Below are 26,005 nucleotides of genomic sequence, written 5' to 3' on the forward strand. Positions count from 1 at the left end.
ATGTTATCTAGAGACATTGAATTTAAATGCTGTTTTGAATATGTTCAAACGCAGTTCTCAAAATGAGCCCTCATCAAAAGCCATTTTGCTCCAAGCTCTCACCATCAACTCTGCTTGACTCCACTTTTGCAAAGTTGCAGCTGGGATTGAAGATGTGCTAAAATTATGTTCGTGTATCTCACTCAGAGGGAAAATTATTATTATTTAGTAGCAAGTTTCACTCACACTGGAACCTTTTTGTAATTTGGTAAAAATACAATATTATATTCTTCTTCTTGTTAAATATATAATTATTAATGATATCATCAATATTTCTAACAGTCTAGAAAAGCAGAAGTTACTTGATATTATTGCACAGAAAAAGCGTATTAACTTTCCACTTTGATTCATTATAAATGTGTGTAACAAGTCAATAAAACTCTCTTGCAGCCCTCATGGATGAACAGCAGCAAGAGTGTAAACATTGTATAAGAAAGTATGAGCCAACAAACATGCAGACAAACAGTTAGAAAACCCAGCACCAAGTCTTTCTCTTACCTGTTCCTCCTCTCTGTATTAGGAGTGTCGCCTCTGCTCCCACGGGACACTCTTTGAGCAACTCCACCACCCGTCCATGTCCAGCTGCAGCAACAGGCTGCTGGTTCACCTCCAGGATCAGGTCTCCCTCTATCAGCCCTGACGCCCCCTGAGAGCCGGGCTCTAGCACCTAAACCACAACACATTCACCCGTTCACCCAGTCAGTTGGCTCCTGAAAAATCTTGATTTTCAAAAAATCAACCTTTTCCATTACCTGAAATCATCCTGAAAACAATAAATTAATTTTTTGAAATACATTTAAAGTTAAAATACATTTAAAGGTGAAATATATTTGTTCACTGGGTGTCACACAGCATCAGCAGCATCTTAGTGCAAGCCCAAATCTAACATATAAAGGTCATACAGCTCTCCATTTGCAGAAAGCCTGAGTGACGTGAAATCTGGTCTTCTACCGCTCTTTGTGTTAGTTTTTTATGGCCAAAGGCTGTGATTTATCCAGTAAGGGAAAGTCCCTGAGTCCCCTCTAGTCCTCTGTGAAAGGGACAGAAGGGACCCATATGCAGCCGTTCCATCATGTGAAGCACTTACGAGTAGTTAGTTTTGTACCTGTGACGGTTCTCCGTTTGGAGAATCAAGGAGCGAGGCTAACTGCTGCTCAGAAAGATGGCCACAGAGGAGCAAATTTTCATCTAAAATAACTCAACTTTCATAAATTTTATAGCAGTTTGAGGAATCACTATAAAAGACATGACTGAGACACTTTCACAAAAGATATTATGTCAAGTTATTATGTCAGACACAGAACATCCGAACTGGAAAACTGTCAGTGTTGTGCTGACTGTTAAAGTCCTCAACCAAAATGGCCAAAATTTATGAGGTTTTAGTTTTTTAGATGGTAAAAATCTTTCTGAGAAGCCGTTAGCCTAGCTCGCTGTCAGAATTCCTCCCCGATTCTCCAAATTGAGAACGCTGTGAAGGTTTTCTGCTGCAAGTGAGACACCAGCTACTCTTAAATATTTCAGCAACCTCACATAAAAAAATAAAACTAAACTAAATAATAAAAACAAACAAACAAAAAACAAAACAAAACAACTAGAAAACATCCCTTTAATTACTTGTATTTGAATCAGATTGCTTCAAGTTTTTCAGTTCTTGATAATGTGTGACAACATGTAATAATTGCACACCAAAGGCATTTTTTTTTGCTATTTTTCCAACAGGTCCAATATGTAGGATGTTGTGGAGATCTATGTGGGGATCTATTTGAAAAAAATACTGATATCAAATTACTGAAGCTCCTTCATCCCTTATCCTTCAAACCATGGTGGAAAACACGTCGCCTGTGAAGGCTTTTACTGCAGTAACCTGGTTCTACATCATCCTAAAGGGTGAGGAAGGGAAGCCAAGAATAGTTACAGATCAATTTCTCTTTTTAGGGGTGTTACAACCAAAAACGTAATAACGGCCAAAAACGTAATAACTGCCAATAATGTAATAATTTTGGCCATTTCAAATGTAATAAAGCCAATAGTGTAATAATGTGCCAATAATGTAATTAAACTTTTGAGTCAAAATCTAATAACTTTTTGCCGATAATGTAATAATTTTGTAATAATTTTTTAATACCAGGCCAATAACGTAATAACCAGCCAATAATGTAATGCCTTATTACATTATCGGCAAAAAGTTATTACGTTATTGGCTCAAAAGTTTTATTACATTATTGACACATTATTACACTATTGGCCTGACATTTGAAATGGCCAAAATTATTACGTTATTGGCAGTTATTACGTTTTTGGTTGTAACAAGGGTAAAGAAAATGCCATATAATATAACCTATTTCTGCTAATATACTGTTGTAAATGGAACATTAGGATAGTCAAGTTTTAATAATGAACATGAAGAACTGAGCTACACTGATGCCTTTTAGTTGTGCAGATGTTTTACTGTAGAAATAAAACATGGATTAGAATTAATATCTGTCATATAAAAATCACCTTGACCAAGTTGTCTGTTCCTTTTTGAAATAAAACAAAGTATGTAGACTGGAACTTACTAGTTTGTTCATGGATAAATCCATCCTAGGCAGAGCTCATGTTGTACGTATGACTATTGCTCCGTTTAGTTGCGTTGACCAAATACATTTTTTCTTGACTTGCTTTTTGAACACTGCCTAAGATTTCATTTATAACTCAGCTCAGGTGTTGAGTCTCAGGGACTCCTGAGCTTTCACTTGTGAAAGAACACATTAATTCCTGACACACAGCCAGTGGGACAAAAGTAAAGCATCTAGGTTTGGACTCATTTCTGGATTATTGGTCATCTTAAACGAGTGAATGGGGAGATGATACAAAACCTGTTTAACGCGCTGGCCGGTGGGACTGTCGGCAATAGTGAATCCAAATCCCTCTGCGCCTTTCACCATAGTAACTGTTAGCAGCTCTGCCATTTGTGCTGTTGCCCCGGCAACACCTGCAGTCCCTGAAGAACCTATCGACACGTTATCGTTGTGAGGCGTGAGTGCCGAGGCCGAGCCAGGTGTGGTGGGCGGCAAGGATGAGCCATCCAGATGTGTGTCGCCAGGATGAGAAGCTCCGGCCTGAGCTAGAGCCTGGGGGGGAAGCTGGGAGCTCAACGACAGGTACTCCAGGTACGGGTCGTAGCTGCCGCGCCCATTCACCACCAATGGACGGTGCTCCAGACCTATGGGAGTCAGAGATGCACTTGCTGCGCCACTCGGATCTTCCGGGTCAAAAGGCAGAGGATATCCTCGACAGAGCACAAGGGTCACACTCTGACCGATTGGTACGGACTGGAAAAGCTTGACGACATCGGCATGTGTGGTGCCGAGCACACAGATGTCGTTAATGTAGACGATGACATCCCCTGGAGAGGAAGATAGGAGCAGCTTTAGTTTTATTGTCTCAAAGACCACACGATCTCATGTCAGCGGTTTAGTACAACACACTGAGCTGCAAACATAAAAGTTGTCACAGTCTGCTATTAAATCTCAGTAGTCTAAGAACAAGCTGCAGCAGCACAGAAAAAAACACATTGTCACCCTCAAGTACCACAAAGGATTAGAATATAAGGCCCCTGCCACTGACTGCCATCTGCAAGTGCATGTGAGAGGGATGCAGTCAAGGTCTTGCTGAACATGACAACAATCTAATCTTAATCGCTGACCATTTTACCCATGTTTGTAATTGTTTTTAATTTTAATTTTTATTGTATTATTCTTTTTATATGGTTGTTGTACATTCAGCATCATTGTAAATGAGGGCTTGCTCTCAATGATTTCTCCGAATTCAAATAAAGTTTGATGAATCTGCGGGAAACTGCCACACCAAACGTGGAAACATAAAATATTAAAATGCATCCACATAGTCTTAAAGGGGAGATTTTATGAAAAGAATAAATGCATGTATTTAATTGTTTGAATCAAATTGCCTATATTTGATTGTCTAAAGTGACTGCCAAATCAAAAATTCTAAATAAAATACAATCCTGTCTAGGGGTGGGTTAAAAATATCGATATATTGATATTTTATCGATATACATGTGTAGGAATGATTATCGATACATAAATCCAAGTATCGATTTAAAAAAAAAAATGTATTTATTTATTTATTTTTTTTAATCCAGATTTTTTTCCCCCTGTTTTATCACCCAGTGCTCCTTGCTAAGTCAGTCCTGGGAATTGCTCCCTCTACCAACCCCGGGAGGCCCTACACTGAGCTCAAGTCTCCTCCTTAACCTGAGGAGTGAGCAGGCTGCTTCTTTCCACCAGTCAGGGTGGGGCTTCTCTGGCCGGACATAGCGATGGAAGGATCACGTTATTCTATTATTGTAATTAGAATATCGATATCGTATCGGAAATCGTATCGTCTTGGGACCTAGTGTATCGGAATCGTGTCGTATCGGGAGGTCAGTGATGATACCCAGCTCTAATCCTGTCACTTTGTTGGGACCATCCAAGTCTGAAAAGATGTTTTTCAGTGATCACACAGACCGCGACCAGAGTATGCATTATCCAGCTTCCCCACGTCTATCTTCAGTGCTTTAATGATAGACCAAAAACACTGCCAGGGCAGGACAACAAACAAAGCAAAAACAAAACTAACAAGTAACTTACAGATACAAATATCCAGGACTGAAGAAGACTTGAAAGCACCAGCGGTGAAATAGGACAATGTAGAGACGCTTACAGAAGAGACGATGAGACACAGCAGACAATGGAAGTGTCAAACCAGAGAAAACATTCACGAAATAAACCAGGAAATAGTCAAAAGACGGAAACAAAGACGGGTTTCCTGTGATAACTCAAAAACGAAACATAATCACTGAAAAATCAGCAGAAAAGGGAACACGGGAAAACCAAAACCCAGTAAACAGAAAAACCCAAACCACAACACAGAGCTGCATCCAGTGTATCTCTTAAGTGGGTACTGCTGGCGAGGTGGAGGTCTGGACTGAGATGTCTGACTGCACCGCATAAAACCTGCTGCTTTAGACAGAACTGTAGAGGCATGGTCCACGAAACATCTCACAAATATTAAATTTAGACCTCAAGAAAAACAGTGTTAACCTTTGACAAAAAGTGAAGAAAATGTTTCCTTTGACATATTTGAGTCTTAGCTCATACATGATTCTTTTTGATATTGAAAAATGCAACATTTTTCAACGTCATAGCTCATCTTTGCTGTCTTCATTACGCCTACAAGTACCATAGCATAAAACTTCAGAAAATTACCATAATCATAGTTCAAAGTGCATCTCATCCCGTGGCAGCCCAGGGCTACGAAGCCCCTTCGATACTTAAAAAATTCAAAGATATACAGTATGTGACACGAGATTCCCTGTTGTAGTTTGAACACGAAAACATTTATGGGTTTCAGGTTTAAAAATCATACCTCCATGAGAAATGCAGCTCATCTATTTTATTATACACTTCTCGAGCTGCTCTGTCACACACACACACAACCCCATGAGTGCGAACCCACATGTAAATGTACACTGTAACTGTCAATTGCACAATTGCACAATTGCACACAGTACCTCAGAGAAATGCTGCACAGCTCAAATAGGCCAGCTAATCTCAGCCAGGGACTGTCTGCGAGTGTGAATGTGTGCGTCTCTGCATGTGTGCGAGCAGCTCCGGCAATGTCATCGAGTGGAGATGAACAAAGTGAAGAGAGAGGGAGGGAAATCAGAACAGAGGGAGAAAACGACAGACGAACAAGGACAGAGGGATGAAGAAAGAAAAAGTAGAGAGGGCAAAAGATAAATCAGATGAAAACATAGTGAGGCTGAAAACAGAGGAGAAGTGTCAGATGACATAATAAGATAAGGAAGAATAATAAAGGGGAGAGACAGAGCGAAATTGAGATAAAACCAAGAGAGATAGAATGCCGATAAAAGAGAAAGTGATAGACAGAGGGAGGGACATAAAAGCATAGAGCAGGAGCAGCAAGGAGGAAGGATTCCTTGGAGTCCTTCCTTGTGTTCAGAGGAGAGAAAGTGTGTGTAGTCTTCTACGACGTCTGTGCATACTTGACTCATATAAACCAATCAAAAGATTCTCCACCAGGACCAACGTATGGAGCTCTGGAGCTAACTTCCTCCGACACAGCAAACATTTAACAAACAGATGAGTATATTCAAAGCTTACTCGAGCACATCATTTATGAAAATACACTGGCTAGAGCAAGGATCCAATCCTAACGCTCCACATCAATAATGCACCATCGCTCTTACCACTTAGCAAGTATGAGAAGATGCAGCTGCTTGTGCTGCAAGCTCCCGTGATGCTATGAAGGTACGAACACAAGTGGCTGATTTCATGAGGCAGGCCATGAAATCACCCACTATCATACCCGTAGTGCAGCCTTTAAATGCAGATATGAACCTACAAATGAAGTTGGTGCTGTGTGAAACGCAAGGCGCAAATATAGGGCAGCCCACATATGTCACAGTGAATATTTATGTGAATACAGAAAACTCTACGTTGCTGAAACTATGATCCTTGGAGAATATGCAAAATCCAAGAAGTGAAGCCATGTAATTAAGGAATTAGACTAATTCCATTAACATTTGAGATATTTAGCAAAGAAACAGGAGGAAATGTGACACATTCATCTCCTGAAAGTAGGTTCTTTTTGTATCCCTTCAAATCTGCATAAATACAGTAAATGTGAAAAGCATCTCAGTCAGAGAGTAAGCTCACGTATCAATCCAGCATACCTCAAAACAAACAATGTCTTCATTGAACAGACAGACAAACTAAGGTCTTTCAAAATTCCCTTTCATTCCTAATAATTGAAAACCTTCTAAAAGATTAAAATAAAATTTGCAGATGGTCAAGTGGCAGTTTGAGCTCTTTGTTACCTCCACCAGCTAAGATTAAAGCATTATTTCAGATAAAAAGAAATGCTTTGACATCATGAGATCAAATATCATTTGATTCTGACACAACATGCAGTTAAAAAACTGTTTTATGAAACTGAAAACCATCTTTTTCTTTTCGTTTTAAAAATGTGTTTAGTAATGATTAAGGTCCATAACACTGAGGTGTCAAAATGATGATGGTCTGCTTAAACATTTCTATAAACAGACAATTATGTTATCAGCAGTAGCAGTGGTGACAGCCAGCAGTTTGTTTAAACCTCAATTTATTTCTAAATTTGCTGTCAAAATTGGATGGTACACATAATTACCTGTGTCCATTTTCCCGTCCTGAGCAGCAGGTCCGTCTGGTATTACACTCTTCACTTGCAGGAACTCATCGGGCTCATCGCCTCCTATAATTGTAAAGCCAAATCCCATGTTGCTCTTTTGCAGGGCTGTCGACAGGAAGGTGCCCTTCAGCTGAGTCGGGTCCCTCGTAAACAGCGGCTTCTCTGCATTGAAGAAAAGGTTGTTTCCTTTTAATATAATTACACTTTGCCTCGGCTTCATTTTTATTTATCTCGCACGTTAAGTTTGCTTGAAATTAACATTTGACATGATTGAAGCTGAATGCACCGATTGTACATTTTTTTTTCTTTTGAAAGGAGAAGCACCGATGACAATACAGTTTCCTGATAGGCTGACTCATGGGATGTGTCACTCAAAGAAAGCGGTACATAACGTGCTGAGCTTGTATGTCATCACACGCGTGTCTGGATTAGCACGCTGGAGGCCTCAGGGTTGGCATGCTCTCTGCTGCCTGAACTGCCAGCGATCTCCAGTCGACCCTGTGCAGTACTTTCTGACATGTGCCCCATCCAATACCCATGAAGATGACCACTTTATGAGGTTACTCAGAAAAACACTGAGGAATATTAACTTTTAAAACAACAAATATTAAAAATGAACAGTTAATTCAACCATGTGTCGGCACTAGGGATGGGCGGTATGGACTAAAAAATGTATCACGAGAATTTCTGGCATTTATCCTGATAACGATAAAAAAAAATACCAATACAAAAACTTTCTTTCTTTCTTTCTTTCTTTCTTTCTTTCTTTCTTTCTTTCTTTCTTTCTTTCTTTCTTTCTGGCTCATTTCTTTCTTTCTTTCTTTTTCTTTCTTTCTTTCTTTCTTTCTTTCAGGCTCATATCTTTCTTTCTTTCTTTCTTTCTTTCTTTCAGGCTCATATCTTTCTTTCTTTCTTTCTTTCTTTCTTTCTTTCTTTCTTTCTTTCTTTCTTTCTTTCTTTCAGGCTCATATCTTTCTTTCTTTCTTTCAGGCTCATATCTTTCTTTCTTTGTTTCTTTCTTTGTTTCTTTCTTTGTTTCTTTGTTTCTTTCTTTCTTTCTTTCTTTCTTTCTTTCTTTCTTTCTTTCTTTCTTTCTTTCTTTCTTTCTTTCTTTCAGGCTCATATCTTTCTTTCTTCAAAAACGTCATCAACGGGAATTTTATCGCAAGATGACAAATTCTTACCATGGGGAATTTTTTTGACGGTTTATCGTGAACGATAAAATATCGCCCATCCCTAGTCGGCACAAAACAGAACCAATTATGTGCCATTTGCATATGGGTTTAACTTTATGTGAATGCAAGCCTGTCTTCATTTAAGTACTGGAAAGAGCATTCTCACCTCTGTATATTGTGGGTAAAGGTAGAGCAGAGAGTCCCTGGCTCTGCATCTGTCTCTGTTGCTCCAGGCGTCGCTTTGCTTCCAGGACAGGATTCTCGAACTGAGTCCTTCGATTGATGTGACTAAAAGAATAGCACATCATTACAAATAATAAAAAAGGGCTTAGAGCACCTACTGTACATGAGCCAAAAAAATCAGCAACTTCAAAATGTAATTCCATACTAAATATTTAAATTAAAGTGAAAAAAATGATAACTACTTTTTATTAGGGGGCGGGGGTGGTTCTGTGATGCAACTATGTCTCATTACTGAGGCCCATTTACATTTCTTTATGTCAAACCACTTTAATGTTCACTGTATCTATGTTTGTACCATGAATATAGGCAAACGCACAAACCAGTGCAGTCAAGCTTTATAAAGCTGTAGAGATGTTTATTTGGCTCAGATCTGTAAAGCCTCAGTGCAGCTTTAACATAATAGAAATATTGTAAAACCTCAGAGGATTCTCACTGTGGTAGATCGAAATGCAACCAAAGTTGGACAAAAGGGAAATAAGATATTTTTTAAGCTTATATTTCTGCCAGTTGGGCTTTCATCTTCTAGGCCGATGATGCTCTGATTCACACAACTAAAACGGTTAAAAACTGGCAGAAGACAATAACGTAAATCACTTGGATAAACTGTTATAGCACCGATTCCCAAAAAAAGAGAAAAAGGGAAATTTAAAGTCAAGAACATTGCAGTTCAGTTCAGTTTCAGTGCACAAACTCATTTCGAAGTAAGAAGAATTAACTTGTTTTTACAAAATTGGAGACGATTTTAGACTATTTTGCTAGTTTTAAGAATTAAGAAAAGATTTCTTTCCCCATGGACAAAGATTTTTTGCTTAAAATGATACAAATTTGAAGAGATTTCAGGAATATAATGCTGATTTCTGGAGAAGCTGTTTTTGCAGCGTTAATATAATCATATTCATAAAATACCAATGAAGCCATGAAGCACATCAACCTTTGAACAGCCATCATATCTGAAGGAGCTGAGAATGATTCAGCTGGAGAAATGGAGTGAAATCTCTTGTCTGACTATTTTTCAACATAATGAAACAGAATTTGCTGCCAAAGCTGGTCAACTCAATATTAAGTAATAAACTTAGTCATTTTTATCATCTTCTCTTCATTATTTTGCCCCTCCCCTGCATCATTTTTTTGGCTTGCCTTTATTTTTGTTTTATGTCTTCTCCCACATCTTGCAGGTAATTTAACTGTAAGCAAGCGCAGTAAATTTCATACCTCACTAAACTAGCCATAATGTACGGTGAAAAATAAATAACTTTAACTGAAATGTCTTCAGCTAATACGTTTTTCCATGTGTAGTATAACTCACATTGCAAATACCAGAATTTATTGCAAGAGATTAATCGAAGAAAAAGAAATTAGCTTTTTTTTACTTGGCAAAACACTTGTTAATGGAAAATAATAGTTTGAATAACTGTATTAGAGCTGTAAGATCTTCTAATGTCTTTTGAATTCGTGTTAGTTCAACACTAAGTGAATAAAATGGCCTTTTTGAAAACTTTTTCACAATTGTGCCGCGAAAAATGATTCACTACAGAGCAGCAGGGAGATCCGAGTGAATGGTGAAACTTACTCTACGTAGTAGCTGCCGTAGATGGGGTCATCGATCTTTTCCCAGCCGTAGGGCAGCTCTGAAAGAGAGAAGAACCAAACAAACAAAAAAAAGAAGTCAGTTCATGCTGAGAGCAGAAGATGGGATGAAGAGACTAAACTGATCCACCGAGGGGAGACAACATGAATGTCAAGGCTCACAGCGAGATGCTTCCACAGCTGCAGTTTAATGGACAGATAACACTTCAATTTGCAGTAGTGGCTCTTTAATGGAGACAGGAAAAAACAAAGATGTCAATTGTATTCTGTAAACAAACCCTTCAAGACCAAATACCTTCATCGCCATACTTCATGTCTGTGTCTTTCTTTTATACACCCACTGCTTTTCACCTTGGATGGCTTCCATGGCTGCTCTGTTAATTGTCTTCACCTCTCCCACCTCTGCTCTGCTTCCTCACAACTTCATCCATCCTTTTGGTGATTTATCTCCCCTCTCTTCATTGTAAAGGAAGTGGGTCAAGGCACTGCCAAAAATTCCTGAACTCTCTGTCCTACATTTTAAATTTACTTCCAAATTTCCAGTCACGCACACTCACATGCCATAAACAACAATACTGAAATGTTCTTCCTCGGCCAGTGTTTTTAAAATTCAGGATGTTTTGGGATTGAGATTTTAGCGCTCAGCCTACAGCAGGGGTCGGCAACCCAAAATCTTGAAAGAGCCATATTGGACCAAAAACGCAAAAAACAAATATGTCTGGAGCTGCAAAAAATGAAAAAGTCTTGTATCAGCCTTAGAATGAAGGCAACACATGCTGCATGTTTCTATATTAGTTATTATAACTGGGGGAAGATTTTTTTTTCATTATGCACTTCGAGAAAAAAGTCGAAATGTCGAGAAAAAAGTCGAAATGTTGAGAAAAAAGTCAAAATTTCGAGAAAAAAGTCAAAATTTCGAGAAAAAAATCGAAATGTTGAGAAAAAAGTCGAAATGTTGAGGAAAAAGTCAAAATTTCGAGAAAAAAGTCAAAATTTCGTGAAAAAAGTCAAAATTTCGTGAAAAAAGTCGAAATGTTGAGAAAAAAGTCAAAATTTCGAGAAAAAAGTCGAAATGTTGAGATTAAAAAAGGGAAAAGGAAGAAAAAATAAATAAAAAAGAAGAAGAAAAAAAGAAGAAAAAAGGAAAAAAAAAGAAGAAAAAAAGGAAAAAAAAGGTCAAACATTTTTGAAAAAGCTCCAGGGAGCCACTAGGGCGGCGCTAAAGAGCCGCAGGTTGCCAACCCCTGGCCTACAGAGTTGCTTCCACCTTAATGCAGCCATCGCTGTGAAGCTGCAGCAGCACATACAAACGTACACGCGCTCACACTTCAGTTCATGCGCTCAAGCTGTTTCCCGCCCACTTAGAAATATATCAGATATGTAGTGTTTCTGATTAGCATTCAACAGGAAGTGTCCTTGATCTTCTTTCTCCTACTGCTACATTAAGTCATCCTCATATTTTCTATTAAACTAATTCATTAAATGTGACTAAAACTGTAGAAGGACACACAGAAAAAAAAGAAAGAACGGGAACCCTGACGTGTTTCAGGGACTGAAAAACAGGACAAACACAATAACAGTGACTCATCAAGGACTTGGTTTGGCCCTCAGCTCATCATTGAAACAGAATTACACAAAGTCATACGAGAGCTGACAACCTTGCTGGTGAGAGGAGAAGCGCCGGGGAGCTGAGTGAGACGGAGTGGGAATCGGGTGCGTGTGAGCATGAGTTGGCTGCACGTGCTTGGAAAGGTGTGTGGCGATGGAACCTACGGCACGGAGTCCGGTTAGGACATTTATACAGAAAAATTAGAAAAACCAAGCACGAAATACAAGATTTTGAAAACCGTTAGCTTTGATTGGAATTGTAGGCCTTATTCTTGTCTTAATAAATTGTCGTAATAAATAAAATGTGTGTTTTGAAAATAATGACGCTCGAGTGAAATCATAAAACATGGTTTTTCTGATCTGAACAGATTCAGTCCAGAACATGGCCTTTAAGCAAAGTAAAAGTGGAAACAGCTTATTCTTCGATTGTTTTTCTTTTTGATTTCTTATTGGAGATCTTTACAGTTTTTTTTATTCTGACAAAACAGTTCTTTAGACAGTCACAATCATTGTGTTTGTAGTTGTACGCAATGAGATACCAATCATAGGAGTAAACAAGAACTTCCTGATTTTTACACTGCTGCAAACCTTCGTGTATAATAATCATGTGTTTGGATTTGTTTCAGATTTAGGCTTTTTTTTTTTTTAAACCAAAGGGTAGAATGTACCAAATGAGCATAACTTGACTTATGCAAAATAAACACTAAATAAATCTACCTAGGACAATCAATATCAAATATCAGATACTTCCAGGCCCCTTTACAGAAATGTTTAGGACATGGCTAAAAAAAAGTTACTATTGTGATGTAATGGAGAATGCATCAAACGCAGCTATCAGACGCAAATCCTTTGTTGTGGCATCTTTACAGTCATTTGCTCTGTGTGACGCTGATACATTGACATCATTCTTATGGAAGTATGTGTGAGCTTGTGATCAATAATCCACGTGCCAATGTGTGTGTGAGTGTTTCCTAGTTGCTCAGTATGCTGACTGTGCAGCCCAAGGTGAAAGGCGTGCATGGCTCAATTATCTCCAGTTTCATCATTTGCTAAAACCACTTACCCTGCACAGCTCTTACCTGACATGACCCCTCTTATTCTCACTGTGGAAGCGCCAGATGGCTTCCTACGTCACACCACCTTAAATTCCCTCCCACCCTGTCCATGAACCACCTTAAATATCGGCTAAACTCATTCACTAGTCGCTCGCCTTCCCCCTAAAGTGAAAGGGCGACAGTTGCCATGGAAACCACCAGTGGAAGTCTTTTTTTTTTTTTCCTTCTTCTTTTTACTTGCCTGAGCTGAGGGCTCTGTCTTGTCTCTATTTCCTGCCACTGACTTACAGAGGGGGAGAACATTTGTGTGTGTGTGCTTTTATGCATTCATGTGAGCATATTTGCAGTGTGCATGTGCTGTGGATCAAACAGCTGCGCGCTGGAATGCGTGACGTACAGCTGGAACGAGCAGCAACGTCAACGTCTTCGACACCAAATCCAATTGCTCATCATGTACCAGAAAATAGATTGAGCATAAAAAAGGTCTCACTTGTGTGTTCAGGTGCATGTAAGTGTGTTTAGAGTCTCTCTTGACATTAAGTTTAATTGTGGTGGCTCTTCATTAGATGACTCATTCCATCTCTGCATCTCCCTGACCGATGGGCAACCGTGAGCAAATATAATAAACTCCTGTGACTCACAAAAATAAACAGGAATAAATAAATATATAAAACTGTAAACTGGAGAAGCTCAAACAAAAACGTAACCTTTAAAAACACTTTCTTGTGGAACTTCAACAGAAGATGAGTGTTTCATTTAAAATCATTCAATCACCTTTTAAATTGTCATTGTGCTGCCTTGATTGTTTCTTAGCCTTTTTCTCTGAAAATTGCAAAAATTACAACATGTGGATGTTTCATTATAACTTAAAGAGTAATAAAAACACAGTGATAGAAACTTTGTAGTTGAGGGAAAAGCAAACATGTTCTTAGTAACAATAAATAATTACAATACAACAATCCAGTCACTATTCACTCTGCAGAAGGAAGTCATGAGAGTCTTAAGGCAGGATATAGGGATCATACTCACACTTTATTTTTACAGTCTACTGTAAACTATCAAAACTGAAAGATCGTGTAGACTTGCAAACATTACAAATTATTTTTAGGGGCTTAACACCATTTGCTGCCTGTTAATGTCCCAAAAATGTTCACTTTAAGAAAAAGTGGATAATTTCAAAGGGACATTTCAGTGCAATGTCACTGACGTGCACACTAAAAGAACAAGTTTCTGGTTCAGTTCAAGGGCTGAAACTTTACAACAGTTTAAATGTGGAGTTCAAGAAATGTACAAACATAAAACAATTGAAATAAACTAAAAAAAAATCTGAGGATAGGATTTTTTTTACAATGCATAATAATGAACTGAACTATTGTTTTTTTTATTATATTATCATTGTAGAGCTGATGATAAGGAATCATTTAGATATTTCAGTGCTCACAATTTCTGAGAGGGTGAGATTTAACAAGTCTTTTTTCTATTTATATGTATGTTATTTTAATCATATTTTCACAATTAACTAAAATAAAAAAGACAGAAAATTCTTCACTGTATTTGTTGAGCACTATAGCGCGTAAACATGCAGGAATATTTTAATCTGCAGATGTTTTTAATATATATGGTCTTATAATTTTTCAATTTTGACATAAGCAAGGTCAAAATTAAAAATGACAAAAGAAGGAATGTAATTGTTCATGTCTGTACATATAAATGTTTGTGTTTTGTGTTTCTGCATCTGTAGAGATTCACACCTGAGGACTCTAGTCTACCCCATGGAAGACAAAGCTCCTAAACTGCCTGAAACTCCTTGTTTATGTGCTCTACTAGCTTTTTTTTCGTAACTTCTCTACATCACGATGGCACACATTTACATAATGTTTGCCTCGAGACTATTATAGCACGTCCTCAATCCCAAAACGAGCAGCTGCCTGCCTATTTTTTGACCACTCTCCTGACCAATAAGGGATTGCAACACTATAAGAAGCTGGGGTTGCTGTAGTGTGTGTATAACCAATGTTTCCTTGTCTTCCCAGGGTTGCTTTACAATGGGTGGAGGGACTACTGTAAGTGTATATAAAACAGAACTGAAACTAACTCTCAGAATGTTTTAAAAGTTGTCACGCTCTATTTTTGACTCCTCTGTGGGAGATATGGGCTTGCGTTACACAACATGAGACTGTAATAAAAAGAAACCAGATCTGTGGTGACAAGCCTTTAAAGTCTGAGCTCGTCTCAGCATATGGATACAGTACATCACATGCATTCAAAGGCTTTAACAACACAATAAAACAAACAAGGATTTTCTCAAATTTACACAAAAATGCAGCATGGGAGCAAAAGAAGTCTGCCAGACTGAGCAACGGGAATGACGACAGGAAAATGATGCAAAAAGACCAGACGTGCATGCGATGGCAGCAATGGAAATGTAATAACAAGAAGGAAGAAGCAAACAAGGAACTGATGAAAGCCTGCATGGATATTTGTTTACTGTCTGCCTGAAGCTGTGAAATTCTGAAAAATCCTTTAAGAAGAGGGCAAGTTAAAATCAACACTACCCCTCCCTGATGTTGCATGCCCACTTTTATTATTTTATAAGTTCTTACATAATCTGACATTCTTCCTTCAATGCATATTTGATTATTTTAAGATGCTACATGTCCATTAATGTGAGGGAAACGTTTTAAATAGGCTGCTAAACATAGGAGAACTGGCAGGAGAGTATTTGGTGCTACTAAAAACTAGAGGACCTCAGAGAGATCATAAAACATGAAAATAACGGGACGAGTAATGATGAAAGAATTTGCATCCTGAATTTAAAAACTAAATATTCTCGTGTAATCTTCATAGATGCTGAGCTGTTAAGACTGAGGGACGTTTTCTGGTATTTAAAACAGTTTTCTTGAGGACCTGAATTCAAAGGTGTGGTGAGAGGATGTGAGTTGTCATCCAGGGATTTCACAAACATTCTCCTAACAGCCTTTGATTCAAAATCCTCTGCCTTCAGCTGCTGCTCAAAGCCTTAGGTTCCTTCAAACGATTGTGTCCCTGAAGACAGAAAAAGACACAGCAACAGAGAGAAAAGACAAATCTACTTCAAAAAAGAAAGAAAGCAACTGGCAGCGACTGTGTGTTTCTCTTCAGCCTGAAACAGTGTTTTAAAATGGAAAAAGAATAAAGTGAAACACTTCAAAAGAGATAATCTGTCCCTCTGTCCTCATCCCAGCTCTCAACAGGTGAGAGACAGTGTTTGCAGTCTTGAATCCATCACAGGGCCACACAGAGACTCGTCAGCTAAACAATCATCACGCACCCTCACAGTCCCTCCTACACTCAATATGGTGACACAAAGGTTTTCATCTGCATTATCTTTACCATCTTATCTTAGTATACACAGTACTCGAGTTGTAAAAAAAAATCAGGGGGGATGGTGGATTTTATCATATGGGGACAGATAATTTGTGCTGATTACAAATAATATAATATATTACAAATAATAGCACTGACCAAAACACCTGCAGAAATACTGCAGGAATGACATAGCAGCAGTTAAATGCAGCCTTCTGTAAGCTTGAAATATCCACTGGGTTTACATCAAATACAATCAAAACACAACAATAAAAAACAGTTTTCTGAACTTATCAATATGATTCTGTCCTTCACAGGATAAGTAACATGGATCACTGCAAAAACTCAAAATCTTAACAAGAATATTTGTCTCATTTCGAGTTAAAATGTCTCATTTTAGTAAAAATATCTCATTACACTTAAAACAAGGCTCATCACTGGAAAAAAAACAACCAATTTCACCTGTTTCAAGTAGATTTTCACTTAAAATAAGTAGAAAAATCTGCCAGTGGAACAAGAGTTTTTTGCTTGTAATGAGAAGATAAATCTTGTCCCACTGGCAGATTTTCCTACTTATTTCAAGTAAAAATGTACTTGAAACAGGTTGAAATTTGTCAAATAAGTTATTTTTCTGGTGACGACTCTAAATGTTGAAATAGCAGTAAAACCACATTCATTGATGAAATGACATAAGGGATAGAAAGGGGGGATGGCAGTTTTACAGGGGGGATGATTTTGACCGTTTCTATTTCAGGGGGGGATGCCATCCCCCCTCATCCCCCCTCAACTCCAGTACTGAGTATACATCCCTCCATCAGCTGGTGCCGACTCTGCGTGTGACGTCATCGGCACAGTTGTTGCATAGCTACAGACAACCCCACCCCCAAAAACCCCCCAATGTATGTGTGGTTCAATCTGGGGATTTTAACCACACCTCTCTCTTTCTCTTTAACACTTCCAACCTTTTTAACACTTTCTCAACTGCCCCACCAGAGGAAATACATTGTTGGGTTTCTTCTGTGTAAACATCAGAGATGCAAACTTCTCCTCTGCACAACCTGCTCTTGGCAAGGCGGATCATAATAATCTCTCTCTAGCAGTCAGGTGAAGATGATGCAGCTGCAAAGTGAACTGGGAAAAAAAGGCTTGGATAACGCAAATTCCTGCAACATCTAATTTCCCTTCAGGGATTCATAACGTTTTGTTTGAACTGAACTGAATTTTGGACCGTTGTAAGTAGGGCTGTTCGATTAATCGATTTTAAATCGTAATCGCGATTATGTAATTAGAACGATGTTAAAACGTGAAAATCATAAAATCGATTTTTCACTTTTTTTTATTTATTTACTTTTTTTACCTTGTCTGCACACATATTAATGATTGATACCATATTAATGATTGATGGAAATACCTCTCAATACCTGCGACAAGTGTCCCATGGGAGAGGCTCTTTAGTGCAAGAGGGGGCGTTGTAACATGCCACCGGGCATCCCTCAAGCCAGATGCCGTAGACCGGCTCGTGTTCCTTGCAAAAAACTTGCAAATGTGAATAGCAAATGTAATGACTGACATTACACACCTCTACCTCCTTCATGGGTTGCATTATTATTTAGCATGCAAAGACCCAGTTTAGTTTAATTAGAAAATGTCTTGTTTTATTTAATTGGAAATATAACTTACTGTATGTTTGCAAGTGCTGATTTGCTGATTTTTTTTCAGAGATAAAACTTTATATTTTATTATATTTTTTAAAACTTTTTTTCAACTTATTTTACAGAGTTTTGCACTTTATTCATTCATTTTTGGTTTACAGTAATAAGAGCAAAGTTTGCACTTAAAGCCCAATGGGGCAAATGTTCAATAAAAAAACAGCATATTTGAAATCATTTCTTTGCCTTTTGTCAATTCACAAAATAATCGTAATCGTAATCGAAAATCGGATTTTGAGAGAAAAAAAAAAAAATCGAGATTTTATTTTTGGGCAAAATCGAACAGCCCTAGTTGTAAGCAGTCAGAGTACCCAGAGAGAACCTTCACAAGTATGAGCAGAGCATACTGGAGAAGAAAGAAACAAGGTCCCCACTCGGCACTCAGTGATGTCTTGAGGACCAGCTTTTCTTACCCACTGGTGAGACTCCTCACTTGACATCGGCCACTTCTTCAATCTGCCAGCGGTACTCGTCTTCCTCATTGCATTCCTGCCGCTTGAGACATTCATTCAGCAGTTTACCTTGGTGGTCATTCCTCTGGATGCATTTCTGGATCTTTGCTGATTCATCCCTAATGGTGCCTTTGACGCCCACGAGTCTCCAGCCGCCCTCCTTCCACTTAGTGTACAGAGTACTGGACTTCATCGTTGGGAGGAGCTTCCAGGAGCTTCCATCGCCTCTTATGGCCACGTTATTCTACTAGGGCGGTATCTCGTTACCGACGGGGCATGCATGGCGTCAGCACTGTTGTTCCCATTCAGCAGGCTCTTCAGGATATGTCGCACTCTGTGTAGGTACAGTACGTGGCCGTGGCAGACTTCCTTGCAGCTTCCTCATAGTTGCCATTTGCTTGTGCGATCCTAAAATATTTGTAGCACTTCTGAACAGCTGCTGCCTTCTGGTAGTTCATCCACTTCAGCTGCAATCATTTCCCCTGTCTTTGATATCACTGAAGTGCATTTTTCTGGTTTAACGCTAAGATACTGCAATACACCCTTACTGTATGATCCCAGTACTCTCGCAGAAGACCCGAGTACTCTTTCAACTGTAAATTGCATGTGCTTTTGTGTGTGTGTGTGTGTGTGTGTGTGCGTGTGTGTGTGTGTGTGTGTGAGAGGAGAGTGAGAGCCAGGTTGCACTGAACTGAGCTGTGTGTTTGCTTGTTTGGTTTCTTTTTTTACAATTTTGTCACAGTATGACCCTTTGCAGGTCAAAGGAAGGGAGAGGGATGAAAACTCAAGATGAAGAGAAAGAGAAAGAGAAAAATAGATGAGAAATGTGAAGAGAGGAAGATTGGAAGTTGAAAGGGAGAGAGATGTGAGGTAAGTGAGTACAGAGAGGAGAAGATTGAATAGATGGAGAGCACAGGAGTGGCAGACAAGGTATTGATTCAAATCTCACTCGGGTGAATCACATCACAAACTAATTTGATGACTGAAGGCTGTGACAGCAGCAGAGATGTTCACCCCCCCGGCTTGTATCTGACCAGGCTGAAGCACCACTTTACTGACACCGGGACAGGACTGAGCTAAAAAACAGAATACCAGACCTCATGTTTAGGTTTATCTTCATGTTTTGCTTCTCTTGAATCCGAATGTCATGAAACAGAATCCGCGAGACGAGGATGTTTTGACACAAGAAGAAGTCTGTGTTTTTTGATGGACAATACATCACACACCTTTCTTGTTACCATTAAAAACCACTGAAACCAATATACTGTACACTATAACACTGCACTAAAAACATCCTTCAGCCCCGAATTACAGAGGAACAATAAATAAAAGTAAGGGGTCATAAAATCAGTAATATTCTAGATGAGCACTGATTGGACGTAAGAAAGTTAAGCCTTCAATCGTCTCCACATTAATTGCGTATTTATTAGGGGTGGGCAAAAATATCGATATGGCAATATATTGCGATACTTTTCCAGCCGATTCAATATCGATATTCAAAATTTGAATATCGATTTTTTTAATTTTAAAATTTTTTTTTATTTTTTTTTTATTTTTATTTTTTATATTTTTTATCCCCGATTTTTTCCCCATTATATCACCCAGTGCTCCTACCTAAGTGACAGTCCTGGGCATTGCCACTCTCTACCAACCCTGGGAGGGCCCTGCACTGAGCTCAGGTTTTATTTCACGTTTTATTTCATTTTATAATTTATTTTTTATATAACACAATTGCCTGTCCTTAAAAAATGAAAAATAATGGACAGAGGTTTATTTATTTATGGATTTATATCTATACTCACTGATCACTGTGCCTGTCCTTGGTTTTAGTACCATCTTTCTTGTGTTTATTATCATTTGCCACATAATTAAAGCAACCTCATACTAAATTTAATGTTAATTTCATATGATGTAAATAATATGAAAAACATATACAAATAAGTTGTAACTTTAGCTTGTAAAGTTATAATAAAACATTGTTTTGACTCAAATTGTCCCATGAATTGTCACTATAATCTGATGAACGTGCAACTCGGATTTTAAGATCCATCACTATCATCTGATGTACATATATACAACTTGGATTTTAAGATGTGTAATGCATTTTTAAATTTTTCGGTGAACTATGTAGAATATAATAATCGGGATATCGCATAATCGGGATATCGCAATGTGTATCGTATCGTGGCTCAAGTATCGTGATGCGTATCGTATCGTGAGGTCCTTCCCAATACCCACCCCTAATAACAATGCACTAAAAACATCTTTCAGCCCCGAATTATAGAGGAACAATAAATAAAAGTAAGGGGTCATAAAATCAGTAATATTCTAGATGAGCACTGATTGGACGTAAGAAAGTTAAGCCTTCAACCGTCTCCACATTAATTGCATATTTATTAATGACGTTTTACTTCTGCCTGGTAGATATTTAACACAAACGCCTAAACCTTATGCTCCTTACATGTTCAGCATAGGTTTTTAACCTTAGCTTTAAGTGTTTAGTTTTTAAGTGTTTGATGGAAATTTGTGATTTCCTTCCTTACTCTGCATGATTGCCCACCTTTCCTACATAAAGACAGATTACCGTTTAAAAAAGCAGCAGGTTTCAAAAATGACAATCCAGTGGTACATCCATCAGTCCATGAGAGACCGAGCAACTCACAAAGATGAAAAATAACTAAACAGAAAACCAGAGTCATGGATGAAAGTCAACCTACACTTTCACATCAGCATGTGATTTATTCTCTGTGGGCTGATTCAAATCAAATGTTGAACTATTCTAAGTGAATATGTGATGCCTGTGTTTGTTATTATTATTAATTGAAAAAAGTTTTATATTGTGAAAATTACATTATGACTTGAAGATGATGTAGCTTTGCATTGAAGTAGCTGGTGAATTGATCTTAATAGGGTTACTTTTTGCATACTTTTAACCGTGCATATAATGAATTTCTGAGAATATTCTCCTCATTGTATGATAAGCATTGTCCAATCAAAAAATACAACCGAAAATGCAGCACCAATTGTCCTTGGATTACAAAAGGTCTACATAATGCCTGTAAAAAGAAAAATACACTTTACAGAGATTTCATAAAAAAGAGAACTAAAGAGGCAGAATATAGATATAAAAAATATAAAAATAAGTTAACCACTATTATAAGAGCAAGTAAGAAAGATTATTATAAGAGGTTATTAGATGATAATAAAAATAACATTAAAGGAATATGGAAAATATTAAATAATATAATAAATAGGGGCTCTAAACATAATAGTTTGCCTAATTATTTTATGGATAAGGATATTAAAAACTATAACATGAAAGAGGTGGCACACAGCCTCAATGAGTTTTTTGTAAGAGTGGTACCTGACCTTGCAAAAGAAATCCCTGACTCAGGTACATATGATGAATCCGTGGTAGAGAGGAATCATAACTCATTATTCCTACAAGCAGTGAATGAAAATGACATTTTGAGTGTTGTTAAGAAGTGTAAGAATAAAGAGTCCACTGGCTTAAATGATATTAATATGTCACTAGTTAAAAGGGTCATTGGGGGAATTTCAAATCCATTAACATACATCTGTAACTTATCATTTCAAACTGGTTCATTCCCTCAAAAAATGAAAATAGCTAAAGTCATACCTCTGTACAAGGCTGGAAACAACCATCAATTCACAAACTACAGACCTGTCTCCAGGTTACCACAATTCTCAAAAATTCTGGAAAAACTCTTTAACAACAGACTGGATTCATTTTTAGAGAAGAACAGAATACTTGTAGTGAATCAGTATGGGTTTCGATCAAACAGATCTACATCATTGGCACTAATAGAGGCAATAGAAGAAATAACAAATGCAATAGATCGCAAACAGTATGCCGTTGGGATATTCATTGATTTAAAAAAGGCTTTCGATACGATCAATCATGAAATACTAATCAAGAAACTGGAAAAATATGGCATCAGGGGAATAGTGTTGGATTGGGTGAAAAGTTATTTAAGCGGGAGACAGCAGTTTGTGAAATTGGGTGACTGTGTTTCTCCATCCTTGGACATTGCATGTGGGGTACCCCAGGGGTCAGTTTTGGGCCCTAAATCTTTCATTTTGTACATCAATGATATATGTCAGATCTCTAAGTTATTGCATTTTGTGTTATTTGCAGACGACACTAATATTTTTTGTTCCGGGGATAATTTACAAAAGCTACAAGAGGATATTACCATAGAAATGAACAAACTGAAAGAATGGTTCGACAGAAACAGATTATCATTAAATTTGAGTAAGACTAAATAATAATAATAATAACCTTTATTTAACCAGGTAAGACTCATTGAGATTAAAAATCTCTTTTCCAAGAGGGACCTGGCCAAGAGGGCAGCATAAGTTACAACAGAAAACACAACAACAAAAAACAACAAACAGCAATCGCACACTGTAGTCAGGAACACAAATTACATACAACATAAACGGGTCCATATAATTTGAAAACTTTTTGGCACCATTTGAATTAAAAACAAGCACATTGCCAGAGAGAACTAGTTTCTCGATCCTTTAAAATTGATCGAAATTCCCCCAGAGTGATCAGTTGAGGTAATCTCAGATCGTTCTGTATGTCATTCCATGACCGGGGAGCAGCGTAACTGAAGGCTTTTTTCCCAAGTTCAGTGTTGGCTCTAGGAACCAACATGCGCAGAACGTCCTGTGAGCGTAAACTGTAAGGATTAGAGACTCTACACATGTAAGAACATAAATAAGAGGGAACCAGCCCAAGAAGAGATTTATAAATGAACGCTAACCATCGAGAAAGTCTGCGGGCAGATAGAGACGGACAATTTGCAGTTGCATACAAAGTGCAGTGGTGAACAAGATTTCCACATCCTGTAATAAAACGTAGGGCACAGTGATATAGAGTGTCCAGCTTTCTCAAATAAGTGACAGGTGCGTTCATAAACAGCAAGTCTCCATAATCCAGTAAAGGAACAAACGTGGTTGAAATTAAATATTTCCTAACGTGTAGGGAAAAACAAGATTTGTTTCTAAAGAAGAAACCCAATTTCATCTTAAGCTTACAGACCAGCTTTTCTATGTGTGGTTTAAAAGACAAGTTCTCGTCAATGATAATTCCCAAATACTTATATGTTTTGACTGTTTCAAGTTCAACTCCATGAGCAGTTAATATTTTTGGAACACTTAATGGTAGCCGTTTGCCATTTGAAAATAACATCAGCTTCGATTTACTTGCATTCAGGACTAGTTTAAGCTGGGTCAGATGGGACTGAACAACATCAAAAGCAGACTGCAAAAGTTCAAGAGTTTGCACTACAGAAGGGGATGAACAGTATAATACCGTATCATCTGCATAAAAATGGAAAGCAGCATCTGATACATTGTCACATATATTGTTTACATAAATGGTAAACAGCAGCGGTCCTAATATGGAACCCTGAGGCACCCCCTTTAATACAGGGAGGAACGAAGAAGAGGAGCCAGCAAACTGGACGCATTGGGATCTGTCAGACAGATAGTTAGAGAACCAATGAATGACATGCCGAGATAAACCAATCCTGTGTAGTCTATCTGCCAAAATGATATGGTCGACTGTATCAAACGCCTTTGACAGGTCAATAAATAGAGCTAAGATAATGTTGTTTGGCAATTATACATTAATAGGTAATAATAATAGGTAATAATAAAATAATAAAAAATAATAAAGGTAATAATAAAAATAGATGGAGTTGAAATAGAAAGAGTTAATGAAATACATTTTTTGGGAGTAATCATAGATGATAAAATCAACTGGAAATCACACATCAAACATGTACAAAGTAAAGTATCAAGAACCATTGCCATTATAAATAAAGTTAAAAAGGTCTTGGATCAGAAATCACTCCACACTCTTTATTGTTCCCTGGTCTCACCATATTTTCAATACTGTGCAGAAATCTGGGGCAACAATTACAAAACATCTCCACAGCCATTAACCATTATGCAAAAAAGAGCAATGAGAATAATCCACAATGCTGACTACACGGAACACACAAACCCATTATTCCTGAAGTCCAAAATACTAAACTTTATGGATATTGTGGGCTATCAAACAGCGCGAATAATGTTCAAAGCAAAAAATGATCTGCTACCAACAAATATACAGAAATTATTTAGTATTCATGAGGGAAGATATGGTTTGAGGGGCAAAAGTAATTTTAATGTCACATTAATACGCACAAACAGGAAAGGTTTTTGTGTTTCAGTCAGCGGGGTGAGGCTATGGAACAAGTTTTCAATGGAATTAAAGCAATGTCCAAATATTAAACCGTTTAAAATTAAATACAAAGATATTATTTTTCAGAGGTACAGGGATGAGCAAAATGCTTGGGTGCAATGATACAGTGTTTATTTTATTTTATTTATTTATTTTATTTATTCATTTTTATCCTTATTTTCTTACACTAGTCAGTAGCTTATGTTGCTACAATGTTTTTATTGTCTTGTTTTTTTTTTTGTTTTTTTTTGTTTTTTTCTCCTTTTGTCCTATATGCAGTATGTGTCCCTATGTATACATGTATGTAGGTACTCTGTGTACAGTAGGTACGTGGCCGTGGCAGACTTCCTTGCAGCTTCCTCATAGTTGCCATTTGCTTGTGCGATCCTAAAATATTTGTAGCACTTCTGAACAGCTGCTGCCTTCTGGTAGTTCATCCACTTCAGCTGCAATCATTTTCCCTGTCTTTGATATCACTGAAGTGCATTTTTCTGGTTTAACGCTAAGATACTGCAATACACCCTTACTGTATGATCCCAGTACTCTCGCAGAAGACCCGAGTACTCTTTCAACTGTAAATTGCATGTGCTTTTGTGTGTGTATGTGTGTGTGTGTGTGTGTGTGTGTGTGTGTGTGTGTGTGTGTGTGTGTGTGTGTGTGTAATTATTGTGTATAGGCAATATTATGTTTGCATAATGTTATGTTTGCATGTGTTAGCTAGTCATATTTAAGGAGAGGGGGTGAGAGTTTATAAGTTTTACTTCTTCTCACTCCCTTTCGAATATGACAATTGTCTTATTTCTTTCTTTTTTTATATGATTCATATTCGAAATAAACACTACTACTACTACTACTACTACCACTACTACTACTACTACTTTTTACTTTTATACTTCAGGTGCATTTCTTAGCCTTAGCCAGATCAGTAATTATACTTCTTACGCCCTTTTTTTTCTTTTTACTTTCCTAAATATGTGCTATAATAAAGACTGTTTGGTTTTACATCCTTTGTGGACAGAAATGGAAGCGCAGGTTTTAAAGCTATGCCTCCTATAATCTTTGTTAGTATTTCCTGAACGGATGTGGCATTTTAGCATCCTCGACTACTCAAATAAAAACAGTTTCACTGAAGGCAACATGTGATGATGTAGTGTAAGCGTGGACATAGACATGATCAAACTAATATTGCTTGTTGGTTTGTGGGCTTGTTTGGGTTGTTGGGGCCAGGGTTGATTTGCAGGTATCTGAGGGCAAAATGCACATCCACTGAGGGGCAGACACACACTCTCCTGCC

The 26,005-nt window shown here is 37.8% G+C and overlaps 1 protein-coding gene across 11 annotated transcripts in view; it reads right to left on the bottom strand.

Moving 5' to 3' along the window:
* Nucleotides 1-26,005, bottom strand: part of LOC133444346 (membrane-associated guanylate kinase, WW and PDZ domain-containing protein 2-like) — a 116,863-nt gene that overhangs the window by 20,250 nt on the left and 70,608 nt on the right. For all 11 annotated transcript variants that reach the window (XM_061722070.1, XM_061722068.1, XM_061722065.1 and 8 more), the window contains exons 7-11: nucleotides 10,267-10,324; nucleotides 8,620-8,741; nucleotides 7,258-7,440; nucleotides 2,898-3,427; nucleotides 538-706 (exon numbers count right to left, since the gene is read on the bottom strand). In XM_061722070.1, the coding sequence (XP_061578054.1) occupies nucleotides 538-706; nucleotides 2,898-3,427; nucleotides 7,258-7,440; nucleotides 8,620-8,741; nucleotides 10,267-10,324 (1,062 nt within the window). The remainder of the gene's footprint in view (nucleotides 1-537; nucleotides 707-2,897; nucleotides 3,428-7,257; nucleotides 7,441-8,619; nucleotides 8,742-10,266; nucleotides 10,325-26,005) is intronic.

The sequence above is a fragment of the Cololabis saira genome, chromosome 5, assembly GCF_033807715.1.
Source record: "Cololabis saira isolate AMF1-May2022 chromosome 5, fColSai1.1, whole genome shotgun sequence".
NCBI lineage: Eukaryota > Metazoa > Chordata > Actinopteri > Beloniformes > Belonidae > Cololabis > Cololabis saira.